Here is a 13,665-nt window from a genome sequence, read left to right as displayed (position 1 = left end):
GTATCACCCTGCAGGAATATAATTCATTTTAGCTTGAAATGAAAAAGAAGGTCTATTTCAGGAGAGAAGCATTTGCAGAGGTTTGATCGGCTCTTGGCAAAATCAGAATTCTATACATTCAGTTAATGTTCCATGAATATCTGCTTAAATAACCAGCTTTTGCATAACCTGGTAACGGGCAAATCTTCACAATATGCCTTTTTCTAATTTGCTAATGTCCAGCTAAGGTAAGTATTAACTGTAAAGTGTTAATTGCAAACTTTCAATAGCTAATTTGTAACATTGGGTGCAGTTGGGGACTGCTACTTTCACTCATGGTTCATTTGCACTTAAGGTGTGTGAGCAAGGTCTCAGCAGCTTCACCTGAAGCATTGAAATGCATGAGGGAAGCTGCTGAAGGATAAAAGCTCACAGGTTGGATGAATTAGAGGCTGTTCCTAAGAGCGGGTATATGGAAACAGTGGCTGAAATAGCGAGGTCTTGATAGAGAAGCCAAGGTGAAGTTTTGTGTGATAGACCTGTGGATTCACCCTGGTGCAAATTGCAAGACTGAACAAAGGCTCCAAGATGCTTGTTGTTTTGCAGTTGTACCCTGGTCTGATTTGTGGGCCTTGGGATTCTACTAGAAAAAGGCCCACGTCAACCCAGCCCTACTCTAGAGTCCATCTCCCGTTCATACGGTGTCAGTTCTTCAAGGTAGACCAGATAAGGAAACCAAAGTCATGTAGGCCAAAATTACTTTTATTGTAAGCATATAGTAGCAGAATCTTGCAAGTCTGTGCTTCCCCCCTCCCTTGTGAGAACTAGGGAAGGCCTTGTTTGAGATGTTTTCTCAGATTACAGTTCTGCCCAGATTCAGGTTTCTTTTATCTGATTGTTGTCTTGTTAATGGCTCTTCCTTCTGTCCCTCAAGGCCGTTCCCTTATCCCATCACACACAGGAGAAAAGAGACCAATGTGTTGGTTTGTTTATTCACCTACTGGATTTATATGCCATTTTAATCATCACTGACCATGAGCAGCTTATATACCCTGTTCTGTAAAATTAAGGTTAAAAATTATACGTAAAGACCATATGAGTAACAGGAAACTCCCAATTCCATGCTAGAAACAATGAATGTCATTCAAAAATCAGAACAGCACACTATAAGGAGGAGGAGTTTGTCACCCTTCTGGCCCCGAAGTCTGCTTGAGAAGCCAACTTTAATGGCCTTTCTAAAGTCTAGTATGGTGTTTCTCAACCTTGGCAACTTGAAGATGTGTGGACTTCGACTCAACATGTTGACTGGGGAATTCTGAGAGTTGAAGTCCACACATCTTCAAGTTGCCAAGTTTGAAAAACACTGGTCTAGTAGAACAGGGCCCATAGGGATCTCCATTTGCCAAGACTAATTTGTTTGACAGTCTTTACTATCCCCCACCTCTCTTCTTCAGAAGTCAGGTTTCCTAGTGTCCAAAGCAACAGGTTACTGTGGAATAGGGGGCTTCTGGTTAGAAGCCATTCTGTTTCAAATCAGATCAGAACTTGATTATGGTCATAAGACAACATAACCATGGAGAAAACCCCTCTAACCATCTTCTTCCCCTGTAAGAAAGGACAGTTCTTCCCCCTCTTCCCCCTGTGCAATGCAACACGAGGTTTATTCAGAGAGTCTCCATGATGGTCTCTTTGCAAGTTGTTTGCATTACGAACTGACAATTGGAATGTGACAACCATTGAGGAGGGGAAGATATTTTCAACTCACTTAAAAAAAGACAGCTATTTATTGTAATTAAGGGGGAATTTGTTGTATAGGAAGAAGGGGGAAGTAGGAAACCTTCCAAAATGAGTTAAGATTACTTGAAAGAGCTGCTTATTATGTGGTAGCATCTGCTGGTGTTCGTTAACAGTGTACAATCTAGGCATAGGATGTCTTTCAAAGATGCTTCTGGTGGTCTGGTTAAATTTTATCAAATCAGTTACCAAGCTTTGTTAGGCCTACTGTGCAATCAGTGCCAAGTCTTTGAAGAAGTAGCAGGCTCTGTTCTCATGTGGCAAGGACCTCTTCAAGCTCTGCTAGCAAGCTGTGCTTCCCCAATGTTACTGTCCTCCTTTAAGACTGTGGCTTCCTCAGAGGACCATCTCATCGCACCACAGCAAAAAAGAAGCCAACAGAGATTAACACCAAGCATAACAGTCTTGTAGCAAGCAACTCTAATGTTTCACTGGTTAATCCATTAAATTAGTTGACGAAAGATGTTGATGAAGAAGCTGCTGCAGAGCACTTGAGCAGATAATTATAATCCAGAGATATCTGCAGGGCGGGAAGTCAGAAAGGTCAGGATGGTGGCCTCAATCATGGAATTGAAGCCCTGCCCTTTTTTCATGGCTGTCACAACATAGGCTGATAGGAAATGTAGTGTCTTGCAGCTGGTACTGAATTTCCTCTTGCAGTGGTTTCAGAGGACTCTGACCATGAAAGTGCGGGAACGTGAATTAAAAGTATGTTGATTTTTTTTGTTGAAAGTATTATGATTTTTTTTTCTTTTTCTTTTTGGCCCAGTATCATGCTGTCTTGAATTATTGTTGTTTATTTACACACTTGACTTACGGAAATTTATTGGATGCTATTTGTCTATATTTATATATGACGTCATATTTTCAAACATGGCAAGAGTTTATATGACAAGTCCAAAGGACCCATATTGTGAAAAATCTGGACTTAATTATGTAAAACTAAGTGAGTCTCAGCAGGTGTGTCTAACAATTCATATCTATCAAGATTTTCGAATCCCTGTGTGGTTGGTGCTTTCTCCGCTGCTAAGAACATAATATTTTCTGGCTCTGCTGACATTTCTTAATTCAAAATAGTCACTGGGGAGTTTCATATAAAATATTTCAATTTCTTATATTTGAATATTTTAAAAAAAAATTCCTAGATTCAAGAGAGCCTTTATTCTACAATAGGAAATTGGAATGTGAGTTAAATCTTGTTAAAACTGCTATTGTAATATGTTGTAATATATATATTACAATACATATGTAGGACTGTGGGACTTCCAGATCCAGACGGACAGGAGGTACTGGCCAGTCAACCAGACGTCATGGTAGTAGACAAGGACCAAAAGACAGCAGTGGTGATAGATGTAGCAGTGCCAAGTGACAGCAACATCAGGAGGAATGAGTGTGAGAAGCTGGAAAAGGACCAGGGCCTGAAGGAGGAACTAAAGAGAATGTGGAAAGGAAAGGCCAAAGTGGTGGTAGGAGCACTCAGGGCTGTGACTCCTAAGCTGGGAGAGTGGCTCCAACAGATCCCAGGACATCAGAGCTTTGTCCAGAAGAGTGTAGGGCTAGGAACAGCCAGGATATGGTGCAGAACCCTCAAACTCCCAGGCTTCTGCTAGAGGACTAAGGTTGAGGAAGACACATATCACCCATAGGGGTGAGAGGGGAATTTATTTTTTATATATATTGTTCATCACATAACCTGTGCTATCAATTATTTGCAAACTCATTGGTGGATTTTTAAGTTTTCTTTATCCTGCAGATTAATTATCTCCATTTTGAGATGAAGGTAAGGTTCTGTGAGTTTCCACCTTAAATGCTCTTTGAAGAAGATGGGTTGCCAAAGTAACAAAAAAGAAAAACACGATCTCTGGGAATGGGGTTGTTTTGAATTAATGCACAACCAGGATGCCTGACTTGCTGGTCTCCTAACTAGCTAGAATCTGAAGCTGCAAACAATCCTTGACTTCATCAACTAACTTCCTAGTTGATTTGCCAGTGAATTTAGAAGGCTGCCCTTGATGTAGATCATCTGAACTGCAACCTTTGATGTACCATGACAATGATGTTGGTGTCAGATTAATCCCTTTTCATTTGTCAGCACACAAAGCATAGCTTTTCGTTTATGGGATTTTAACTTGCTTATGGAACCAAAGCATCAAAAGAAACTAAAAAGATCAGAATTAGAAAGCTTGTTTTTCCCCCCGTTATTTCTCTCTTAATCTCTGTCATGCAGAAATAATCTTAAAGAGAAGTAGAAACAGTTTAAACAGGCAAGTAGGTGATCTTCCCTTTTTTCATTGAGTGTGACAACATGCTAGAAATGGTGGAATGTCTTGGATTCCGTGCTGTTGAAAGAAGCTCAGGTGCTAACAGTGGTATAAAAAAAATGTTTTTAATCAACTGAGGATAATCAGCCAGTTGTGACTTTATTTGGACCTCTTGGACCCAATCCAGCAATCATTATTTCACTTCTATAACATTTGAGACAGCTGTTAAGTTTAATGAAAAGCTATTGAGAAAGACAGGAAGTTCACATCAAGGCAACTGAGCACTGTCGGAACTTTTTGAACCCCCACAACATACAACTGTGATTTAAGCAAATGCAGTCACTGCATACCCTGATGCTTAATTCATTGTGAAGAAAATTCACTTAAAAAAACATTTTATTTGACCAAGCACCATCAAGAAGAGATTATTTGCTATTTTTTCCTCTCCTGGAATTAAATTTTTTTAATTAAGTAGGTGTTTACAGGAAGGAATCAGGCAGAGAAACATGAGCTTTGTACTCAAAGTTTTAACACCCATTCTTCTTTTTATTCTTTTTTTGAACCAAAGGAAATGGCCATATTAGGATGGTTGGCTTCAGTATTAATCCAGATTTTGCATCTGTTATGTTTTGTCAGAGAATGTTTATGATTAAAAAGAGCCTTGGACCAGAGTAAAAAGGAAGAAAAGGAAATGTTTGGTTTACTGTACATTTGTTGTAAATATTGTGAGTCCCAATAAATTAAGATATTTTTGAAATGTTTAAGATAATGTCATGATGATTTGGTCAGCACAGACATCCTCAGAGCCTCTTTTACAACAACAACAAAAAGTTGTGAAGCCTTTGAGAAAGCAACAGGGAGGAATAAGTGGTGGCCTGTATTGTGGCAAGCTATGAATTCTGTTGTAAAACAAAAAACATTACTATCAGACTATTGTAATGTTGCACTGAAAGGCTTGATGTACGTGGGCATCCTTTTTCATGTCATATACAAAGCCAACACGCTCTCTTAATCTGTTCATACCTTCTGTTCATCTCTACTCCCACCAACCTATTACATTTCCAACCTGCCCGATCTTCAACATTTAGAAAAATGTTCATGGTTTCTTCAGAGATTTAGATTCCTTAGAGAGGTATGTGACAAGTTCCCATCAGCAAGCCATCAGTTGCAATCCTGCAGAGGCAAGTCCCCAACCCCTTCCCTCTTTGAGGCAGGAAGTCTCTGAATGTTCGTTCCAATGTGGGGCATTGCTGGGACTTGGGATAGGAGAAAAGAGGTCTGTGGCTTCTCTCCTGTAAAGTCTACATGACTTGCAGCAGCCGTTGAAAAGGGATCTTCCCTTGATCTTGAGGTTCCCTCCACAGGGGACCACAGGTTCTCCACAGGGAGCCATTGTCATTGATGGACTCCTTTCTGCCAATTAATCTGTCTTCTACATTCTTCCCCAAAACCTACTACTGATGGTAGCTCCTTCTATGGCTGGAACTTGCAGGATTGGCCTTCCAGGCAACGGGGCTTCCCCCCATTATTACAAGGCTTACTGTACTGCAATCCAAAATCTAATCTAAAGAAGGCCACTATCTGAAATGGGATCCTCCTAGGGCCAGATGTTTTTCCCTGGAAAGAAGCGGAAGTCAGGTTTTTCAGGGAGTCAGTGTTTTTCAAAAAGGAGCCAACGACCTACAGTAGCGTTTGTGTATCAAGGAGTCTAGCTTTCTGAATCCACTTCAGCAGCCACAAATTTCAGCTTCAACCTCTCCACAAGGCCCAGCACCTCATTCCATCCACCCTGGTCTTGGGGAGATTGGCGGATAGACTTTCTGACCTCTTTGGAAAATGTATTAATTAGGTCATTGCGGGAGGAATTCGGCTGTCGCGCAAACTTTAACTCGGACGGCTGACCCAGATAAGTAACCTAGGAAGCTGGTAGACATAAATGAACTGCCCCCATGTTTTCCAAACAGCTTCCTGGGGGGGTTAACTGACTTTTGAGATGGGGTTGGAGACAAAGTCTTAGAGCAGTGTTTCTCAACCATGGCGACTTTGAGAGGAGTGGACTTCAACTTTAAGTTGCCACGGTTGAGAGACCTGACAAAAGCAGGACAAGTTTGGGAACTCGGTTGTCATCGCCATTTTCGTTTTCACCCTCTTCCTTGCAGCCGCGCGGTGTACAGTATATATAATTCAACCTGAACTTCAGCTGACATCTAAAAAGCTGCTTTACATTGCCCAGGGAATTTTTTAAAAACTTTTTTTAAAATATTCATTAAGTTGTAGTCCCCTCCGTAACTTACAGCATGCTTAGGCATTCTGCTCGTAAATCAGTTGCTTACCGTTTGGAATATTTTGCCATAGGTGATGACTCTTTCTTGAAGATGGTGTTTAAAAAATGCTTCAGAAATTTGCCCTGCCTGAATGAGTAGGCTTTTTTTCAGCTTTGCGTTTGTTTCTTTTCTAGAAGCTAATAAAGAGCTTCATATTGCTCCTTCCTGCATTTTTGTTCATTCCAGCATGCAATTTTACTGGTTTCTTTATGCAACCTGAAGCAGTAAGATATCCCTGTTTTTCTGTTTATGATTCTTTGGGGCTGCTCCCAGTTCTTGTCCATTCCAGTCCAGAGAAGGCCCAGTGTCAAGATGGGATAATATTTCTCGAATCTGCACCAACACATCCACTAGGTAAAAGAGACATTTATCTGGGGGGAAAAAGTACTTGTCGCTTTAGGGTGATATACACGCATTTCCCCGATGGCCACTTTTATCCTAAATCTTGCAAGGAAATAAGAGCACTGATTTATTCTGGGAAACATGGAAGCTGCCTGGTCGAAGCACAAGCATGATAAATTCGCATTTTCTTGCACCAGAGAAGCATTTAAGCCTGCCAGCCAAAATGTAAATAGCTAAACATGAGGATTAATCAGCTTGTTTCAGGAATTTGTTAGCGCTTCCCAAACCCAGAATTTAAAAAATCAAGAATATAAAAGGAATCTTAGTTCAATTATTATTTGTCAGAAATGAAATGGTGCCAGGAACTATGTAACCGGTTTTGTGTAAATAACATTAATTTTGAAATACTGAACCAGTGCGTCCCCCATTATTTCTCTATAGCTGTGTAGGAATATTGTCACGGGTGGAGAAACCCACATGTCTTTTGGTGTCATCAAATTCTCTGCACAATTACTTCTCAGACACTTCAGATGGCTTGGATTTCTCATGTTCATTTTCTGGAGAAGCCTGAGCTTCCCTACTTATTAAATAAGCCATCTTTTGCCCTTTAAAGACCAAACATTTCTGGTTTGGAAGAGATCAAGGGGAAGGAATAGCACCAGACTGTTCAGAAGCCCCTTAGATGCCAGACAAACAACAAAAGCAAATTATTTTGCTCATGGGGGTCTTAACGAGAGCAGTTTTCTCTTGTATGCTTCCATCTCACTGTGTCTCCTAAAACTCAAATGAAGCAAGAGCAAAACTGGGGAGTTGGGGGGGGGGGGTCCTCTCCAAATAAAGAAGTTAGGAAAAAAATTAAAACAGCTAGAAAACACTCTAATCCATGAGAACATTGAAAATTAGTTGCCAGGCTTCACCAGGCTCAGATCCTTTAATGCTAAATTATCAGACAGTTTGTGACATTGTGGTATTGTGGGGAAAGAAGAAAATGAGAAGTATTATACTTTTTCTTCCCCTTCCCCTTCCCCTTCCCCTTCCCCTGAGGCTGGTAACATTTCACCCGCCTGATATATGAATGAGACAAGGATTAGCCACCCTGTTTGTCAATGATCCTGCATGTTTGAGCAAGGCTCATCCTGCCAACAGTGGAGGCCTTCTTTTCCTGTCCCCGCCACCCCCCAAGATGTTCGTCGAGGGAGGGAAACGAGATAACTTACGTTTCCTCTTGCTTCATCGGCGTCGACCTCGGGCAGGGGCAGAACTAAGTGTAAAAGCATGGACATCTGGACACAAACATGGGGGACATCTGCATTGTGTAATATTCTACAGAGGAACAGCATAGATTTGACTCTAACATTGTACAATCTTTATGAAAAGAGGCAGTGGGGCTATATTCAACTGTGCTAGGACCCATTGGGTAGGGCTGTCAAAAAATCCAGAGAGTGACTGCGACGATGTGATGGAACCGCCACCTTTTCTTGAATGTGCCTTGTGTTGCTTCCATCACACCATTGGAGCCCTGAGCTTGCCTGTTTTGACCATACCTTGTAGACAGCCCTGCAATGGGAATAATATTCATTCTTACAGAATTGCCCATATTATGGGTGGCCCATTTCTCCTAAGTTTCCTCCTTCCAATTTGCTGTATGTGTGTTGGATTTTTTCTGTGTTGACTTCTGTTTCAATGTGTGGTTCAACGTGTAGTGATTTCCAGGTTGGCTTGATGCAGCGGGCTCTGTAATCTTCATGCAGTAATGCCATGAGCATGGTGTAAGCTGAAGGACCAACCACTGGAGTAGACAAGCAGTGCCAGCACCCAGTAAAATACTGCTTTTGCAGTGTTATTATTTTCCCATGCTCTTTCATGGTGACGTGACAAGCTCTCCTCCTGAGCTATCACTTTACAAAAAAAAAAGTGCTTCACTAGCCCTGAAGAGCTTGCATTATAAGCTCAACCTGTATTGAATTTTTCATTGTATATAATTCAGCTTCATTACAATATGGCGTGCTCACTAAAGAGTTGGGTCCAAGGCTTCTTCAGTTAGGAAATGAGTTGGTTTTCCATGACCGGGACGGGCAGAAGCTGGATCTGGATCCATGTGTCAGTCTCTGGATTTATAGTTGTGTAGAGTTGTAACTCTGGATGACCACCTGTAGCCAGTGATTGCTGAGGATGAGGGGAACTAACACAGTGTTTCTCAACCTTGGCAACTCTAAGATGGGTGGACTAACTCCCAGAATGCATGCTGGGTGGGGAAATCTGGGAGTTGAAGTCCACCCATCCTAGAGTTGCCAAGGTTGAGAAGCACTGGCCTAACACATCTGAAGGTAACAAAGAAGATTGCACTAAGGCTTCAAGTTTCTTTTTTGAGTAGCTGCTTATGCTGGCAGAAGAAGACAAGTGATCAGGCAGGGAAAGGAATGCTGCTCATGATTCTCCTGGTTGGATTTTTATTGAAATTGGTTATCTTGTTTTGTTCCTGCTTTATTGTATACCACCTGGAATTGCAAAGTTAAAATTGGACAGCCATATAAATGATTTAAATACATAAGCCTAGCTTCTCGTTGTATTTATCTGGTCCCTGGTTTCCTTTATGTCTGCCAGAGTTATTTAAGACATTTAATCTCTTGATACCTGGCTGGAACATGATCTAGTTGATTGATGTTCTCCAGATTCCAGGGAAGTTTCATTCCAGGAAGGAAAATACATTTGTGATTGTGGCTTATCCATTGAGCAATGTCTTTGCTAAAGCAGGACGGATTTAATTTGTGGTCTGATTTCACCGTATCAGATCTGATCGCATTTGGACTATAGTAACATTTGTAGCATTTCCTTTTTAACTGACTTTTCAGCCAGAATCTTGCTAAGTGAAGAATCCAGCCTGTTTTCTACTCATTGCGCTGATTTTCCTCTGAAAGAAAGTTTCAGTGAATTGACATTCACATTTCTAATAAAATAATGTTCATAGTACCATTAAACAGTGAGAAACCTTTATGGTTCTTTTCATAATATAATCAAGAAGTCAATCGTACTTTAAAAAAACAAACCAAGGGTTCAGTTTTATAAGGAAAGTAATTTTCCTGTTTACACATTTGTAACAAACTGCATTAGATTTTATGTCACATTCTTCAGTTACAAATTTTGACTTGGGAAGCAGTTTTGTGTTTACACAAATAAAGCCAGCAACTATTTCTGTATATTTTAAGTTTATGGGCGAGGTATTTTGGAAAACATTGGCAAAAATTGTTGATGGCTGGATAATTCCTTAGGCCATGTTAAAAGCTTTGATTGCAGCGTGGTTCAGTTACGCCTAAAAATTGCCGTGCAGATCCAACAGAAATTTCATCAGGCTCCCCCAGTTTGGATATCACATATTGTTGGCCATTACCAAGCCTGTTTCATAAGCGTGCGTGATTTGAAACATACAGATAACCATGAGGTCAATGCATGATCATTTACCATTATGTCCAAACCTGGTCTAAATATCCAATCAGAAGCAACTAAATCCTACGTTTGGTTAGTCATAACTGTGGGCAATGAAAAGTTGGTTTCATAATCCCTCATTTCAAGTTAACCTATCTTTATTAACTGTAGTTTAGACTAATTTGTTGGGTTACAACAAACAGTGATTTGTTTCCAAGCTCCTCAACACCATGCCAAAAGAGAAATAGTGAACCTGCGCAACCAGCTCTTACGGTGGCTTGTCCTCATAACACTGTTCTGCTTTAGGAAACCCAGGGTCATCCAAACTAGTTAATGGACATACTTGGAATGAAATGGAAGGTTTAAAGCAGTTTTTGATATAAAGGTTGCATCACAGAGACTGTAAAAGAATATTCCCGGCGCACAGCTTTCTCCTCCACCCACACCGGACTTTTGTTACCCAATACAGCCATTGATATAACTCTCTTTGTTCATGTGTTCCTCCATACTTTTTTCCAGGGCCACCATGCTCTGAACAAAGCCAATATTTTGACAGCTTTGAAAACAGTGAGATATAGCGTGATGGTGGTGGTGGTTTTTCCTGTCACATTATTGAATGTCTTTGATCTGCTTTATTTTCTGGCTTTGCTACAGCTGGTCTGAGAGTCCCCAAGGCTGGAGATTTCAAAAGACGAGGCAAACGTGGCTTCTTCTGCATATGTATGACAAAGACCAGGTAGGCCGTCCCTAAACTTGAGGTTTGGCAACGCAGCCCTGCTACAGCAGCTGGTTAACCCTCAGATTTGCACGCCTAGCTTTTCTGCAGCCAAGCAGAATGATGTGTCCCAGTGTGCATGACAAACTGGCACCCGACACCTTCCTTGCTTTTGTGTAGGCACCTGTGATCTGAGCACCCATCCTGGACGCTGATGGGCATGGATACTCTCCTAAGTGGTTGATCAGCAAGGGAACCAGCAATTCATGTTTCTGCCCATCCTACACGGTCCAGCAGAGTCGGCCTGTGCGGGTCCCATCCATTAAACAGTATCATCTGATGGGACCCCAGAAGTGGACCTTCTCTGTCATAGCACCTGCTTCCTTTGGAATTATCTGCCCACAGTGGTTTGTGGAGCCCCCACCCTGACCTTCTCTAAACGAGCCCTTCAAACCTGGATTTTACCCCAGGCCTTGGGCTAGACCAGATGGCAGGCCCTTTGTGAGAATTATGGATTAATCAGAACATGGGTTATTTCTCAAGATTTGGTTTTCATGTTGTCTGGGCTGCGTTGTTTTCATTGTTTTATTCTCTACACCATCCTGGGTTGTCATGGGGTCAGATGGCTTGTTAAATAAAATAAATAAATAAAGGTGCAGCATGAGTTGAGGGTAGAAGAGCCAAAAGCTGGAATTCCTTCTTCCATATGGAACAGACCATCCTCAAAAGGAAAGGAAAAGGAAAGACATGCTTGTTCTGTGGGGAAATTGGTGTAGCTTCAACATCCATCTCTCCAAGTTGCCTGTGTCTTTTATCAACACAACTGCATAGTTTATTGTGGTTTGGTAAAACACTTCACTTTCCCCACCTACTCCTCTTACAGGTCCCCAATCAATATTTTTCCATTTTGCTGCGGTATCTTGAAGGACTTCAAGGCAGTGCCCGAGACACAACAGTGCAGAAAGCAGAAGCTCTTATGAAGGAGTATGACAATTCTGAAATGGACGACGACCTGGAAGAGAAGTGTGAGCGTATCCGGAAGGTTTTGCAGTTGCTGTCATGAAAAAACTTACCTTGTCCAGATTTCCTAGATCCTTATATCTGCATAAAGTTAGAAGAACTGAATATAATTCCTAACCACTCTTTAAAATTCAAACTCTTGGTCAGAAGCATGGCATTGCTTTGAAATCTCTCCCGGGGTTGCAAAGGAAGTGGAAGAAATAGCTAAATAAATCAATAAACTGGTCAGTATTAAAAACAATACTTGGATTCCTCTTTTCAGAATTAGTTTCTCTTCCCTTTTTCATTGGTAATTATTAAGAATTGTGCATCTTCCAGTAGGAATTTTTCCCCGTCTTCCCAAATGGACCTGAGACTAGAATGACACTCCTCAACTTGGGAATTCTAGAAGTTTGATTCCCGACACATCTCAAAATACCATATTGGGGAGGGCTCAACAAGAGCAACCACTTCCATCTTTCGCTGCTTATCTGTTTCATCGGCCTCTAGTTAAATTGTTTAGTTTAAACAAGTTCTGGAAGTGGAACCTTTGTGTAGACTGCATTTGTTTACCCTGAATATTCTGTTTCAGTTAAATGACCTGAGAGCTCACAACATTATCCAGTTCCTCAGCATGTTATGGTTGGCATCCTCCTCCTCCTCCATGAGGTGGGTCAAAAAAGTCAAGATGGCAGCCATGACCACGTGATTGAAGCCCTACCACTTTTTATGTGCATTGCACATACAGCACACGACAAGAGATGGGGTTTCCACCGTATGCTCATGGCTGCCAGCTTGACTTTTCTTACCAACCCCCACGGATGCTGCTTGGTTACCCAAAGGAATTTTTTCTGCCATTTTGGAGCACTTCTCCCTTTCCTGTTATCCTGATGGGGTGATTTTCCAGTTGGGCAAATCTTGCATTTTGTATTTTTTTGCCTGTTGGACTTTTTCAGTTTCGAGAGGATAGACTTCTGCCGACACTGTTGGCAGAAAAAATGAACTCTGAGATTTGTATTTATTCAAACGTTGGAGCTGTTAATTAAACTGTGGTCCAGCTCCAATTACTGGATTCTTGACGCCTTTTGCTCTTATTAAAACTAGAGGATTTGTCTGGGGTTGTAACAAGCCAGCATTCGCTTAACTTGCTAGAATCTTGGAAAAAGTATGGAAGTCATTAGTGATTCCAAAAGTCATTTAAGACAACTTCATCTAGGCGGCCAAATATGTAAGCAATCCAATATGTGTTACGCTAACACAATTCTAATGGAATTTATTACATGGGCAAGAGCCAAGATAGGATTGGGCAAAGCAAAACATTTTACACACATTTGGAACATTCTGACAATCTGCTCATTATGGTTTATGGCTGCCTGTTTTGGGTCATCTTGGGTGTCCTGTTGCTGCTGCCTTGTTTAATTTTTTTTTTTTAGGGTTTTTTCCTTGTCTAGCAGTCATGTTGGTCCTCTCAAGAAGGCTTGGTTAGCTGGTGGGCCTATACATTTAATAGATGATGATGATGATGATGACGACGACGACTGTGAACTCTAAACAAGTCATAGCTGCTGGCGAACCATGTAGGGTTAGATTGGGAATCCAGCATATATGATTAACTGTGTCCACAAAGAACATAAGCCATGACGTATTGTTTGTATCTGTTTTGCTGGGTAATCTGATGCTCCCCCCCATGTCTGCCACTGTCTGATATCTTGTCCCTTTTGAAAGGATTGCTTGTTTAAAGTGATCATCAAAATATATCAAAACCGCAGGCTTTCTCTCTGCCCAATCGGTCCCAGTCTTGACTGGAGATCAAATAGAGAGCTCTGCA

The 13,665-nt window shown here is 41.2% G+C and overlaps 1 protein-coding gene across 1 annotated transcript in view; it reads left to right on the top strand.

Annotated features, from left to right (window-relative positions):
- CHLSN (cholesin) overlaps window positions 1-12,099 on the top strand; it is an 89,333-nt gene extending 77,234 nt beyond the window's left edge. Inside the window, exons 4-5 of the mRNA XM_088147952.1 lie at window positions 10,778-10,859; window positions 11,722-12,099. Coding sequence (XP_088004078.1) covers window positions 10,778-10,859; window positions 11,722-11,901 — 262 coding nt within the window. The 3' untranslated portion in view covers window positions 11,902-12,099. The remainder of the gene's footprint in view (window positions 1-10,777; window positions 10,860-11,721) is intronic.
- The last annotated feature ends 1,566 nt before the right edge of the window (window positions 12,100-13,665 follow it).

This window comes from Python bivittatus, unplaced genomic scaffold (assembly GCF_059951505.1).
Source record: "Python bivittatus isolate LINGU-HERP-01145 unplaced genomic scaffold, Pbiv_v1 ctg000560_np1212, whole genome shotgun sequence".
In the NCBI taxonomy this organism is placed as follows: Eukaryota; Metazoa; Chordata; class Lepidosauria; order Squamata; family Pythonidae; genus Python; species Python bivittatus.
The sequence above is the reverse complement of the archived record's forward strand: the minus strand, read 5'-3'. Positions and strand labels throughout refer to the sequence as shown.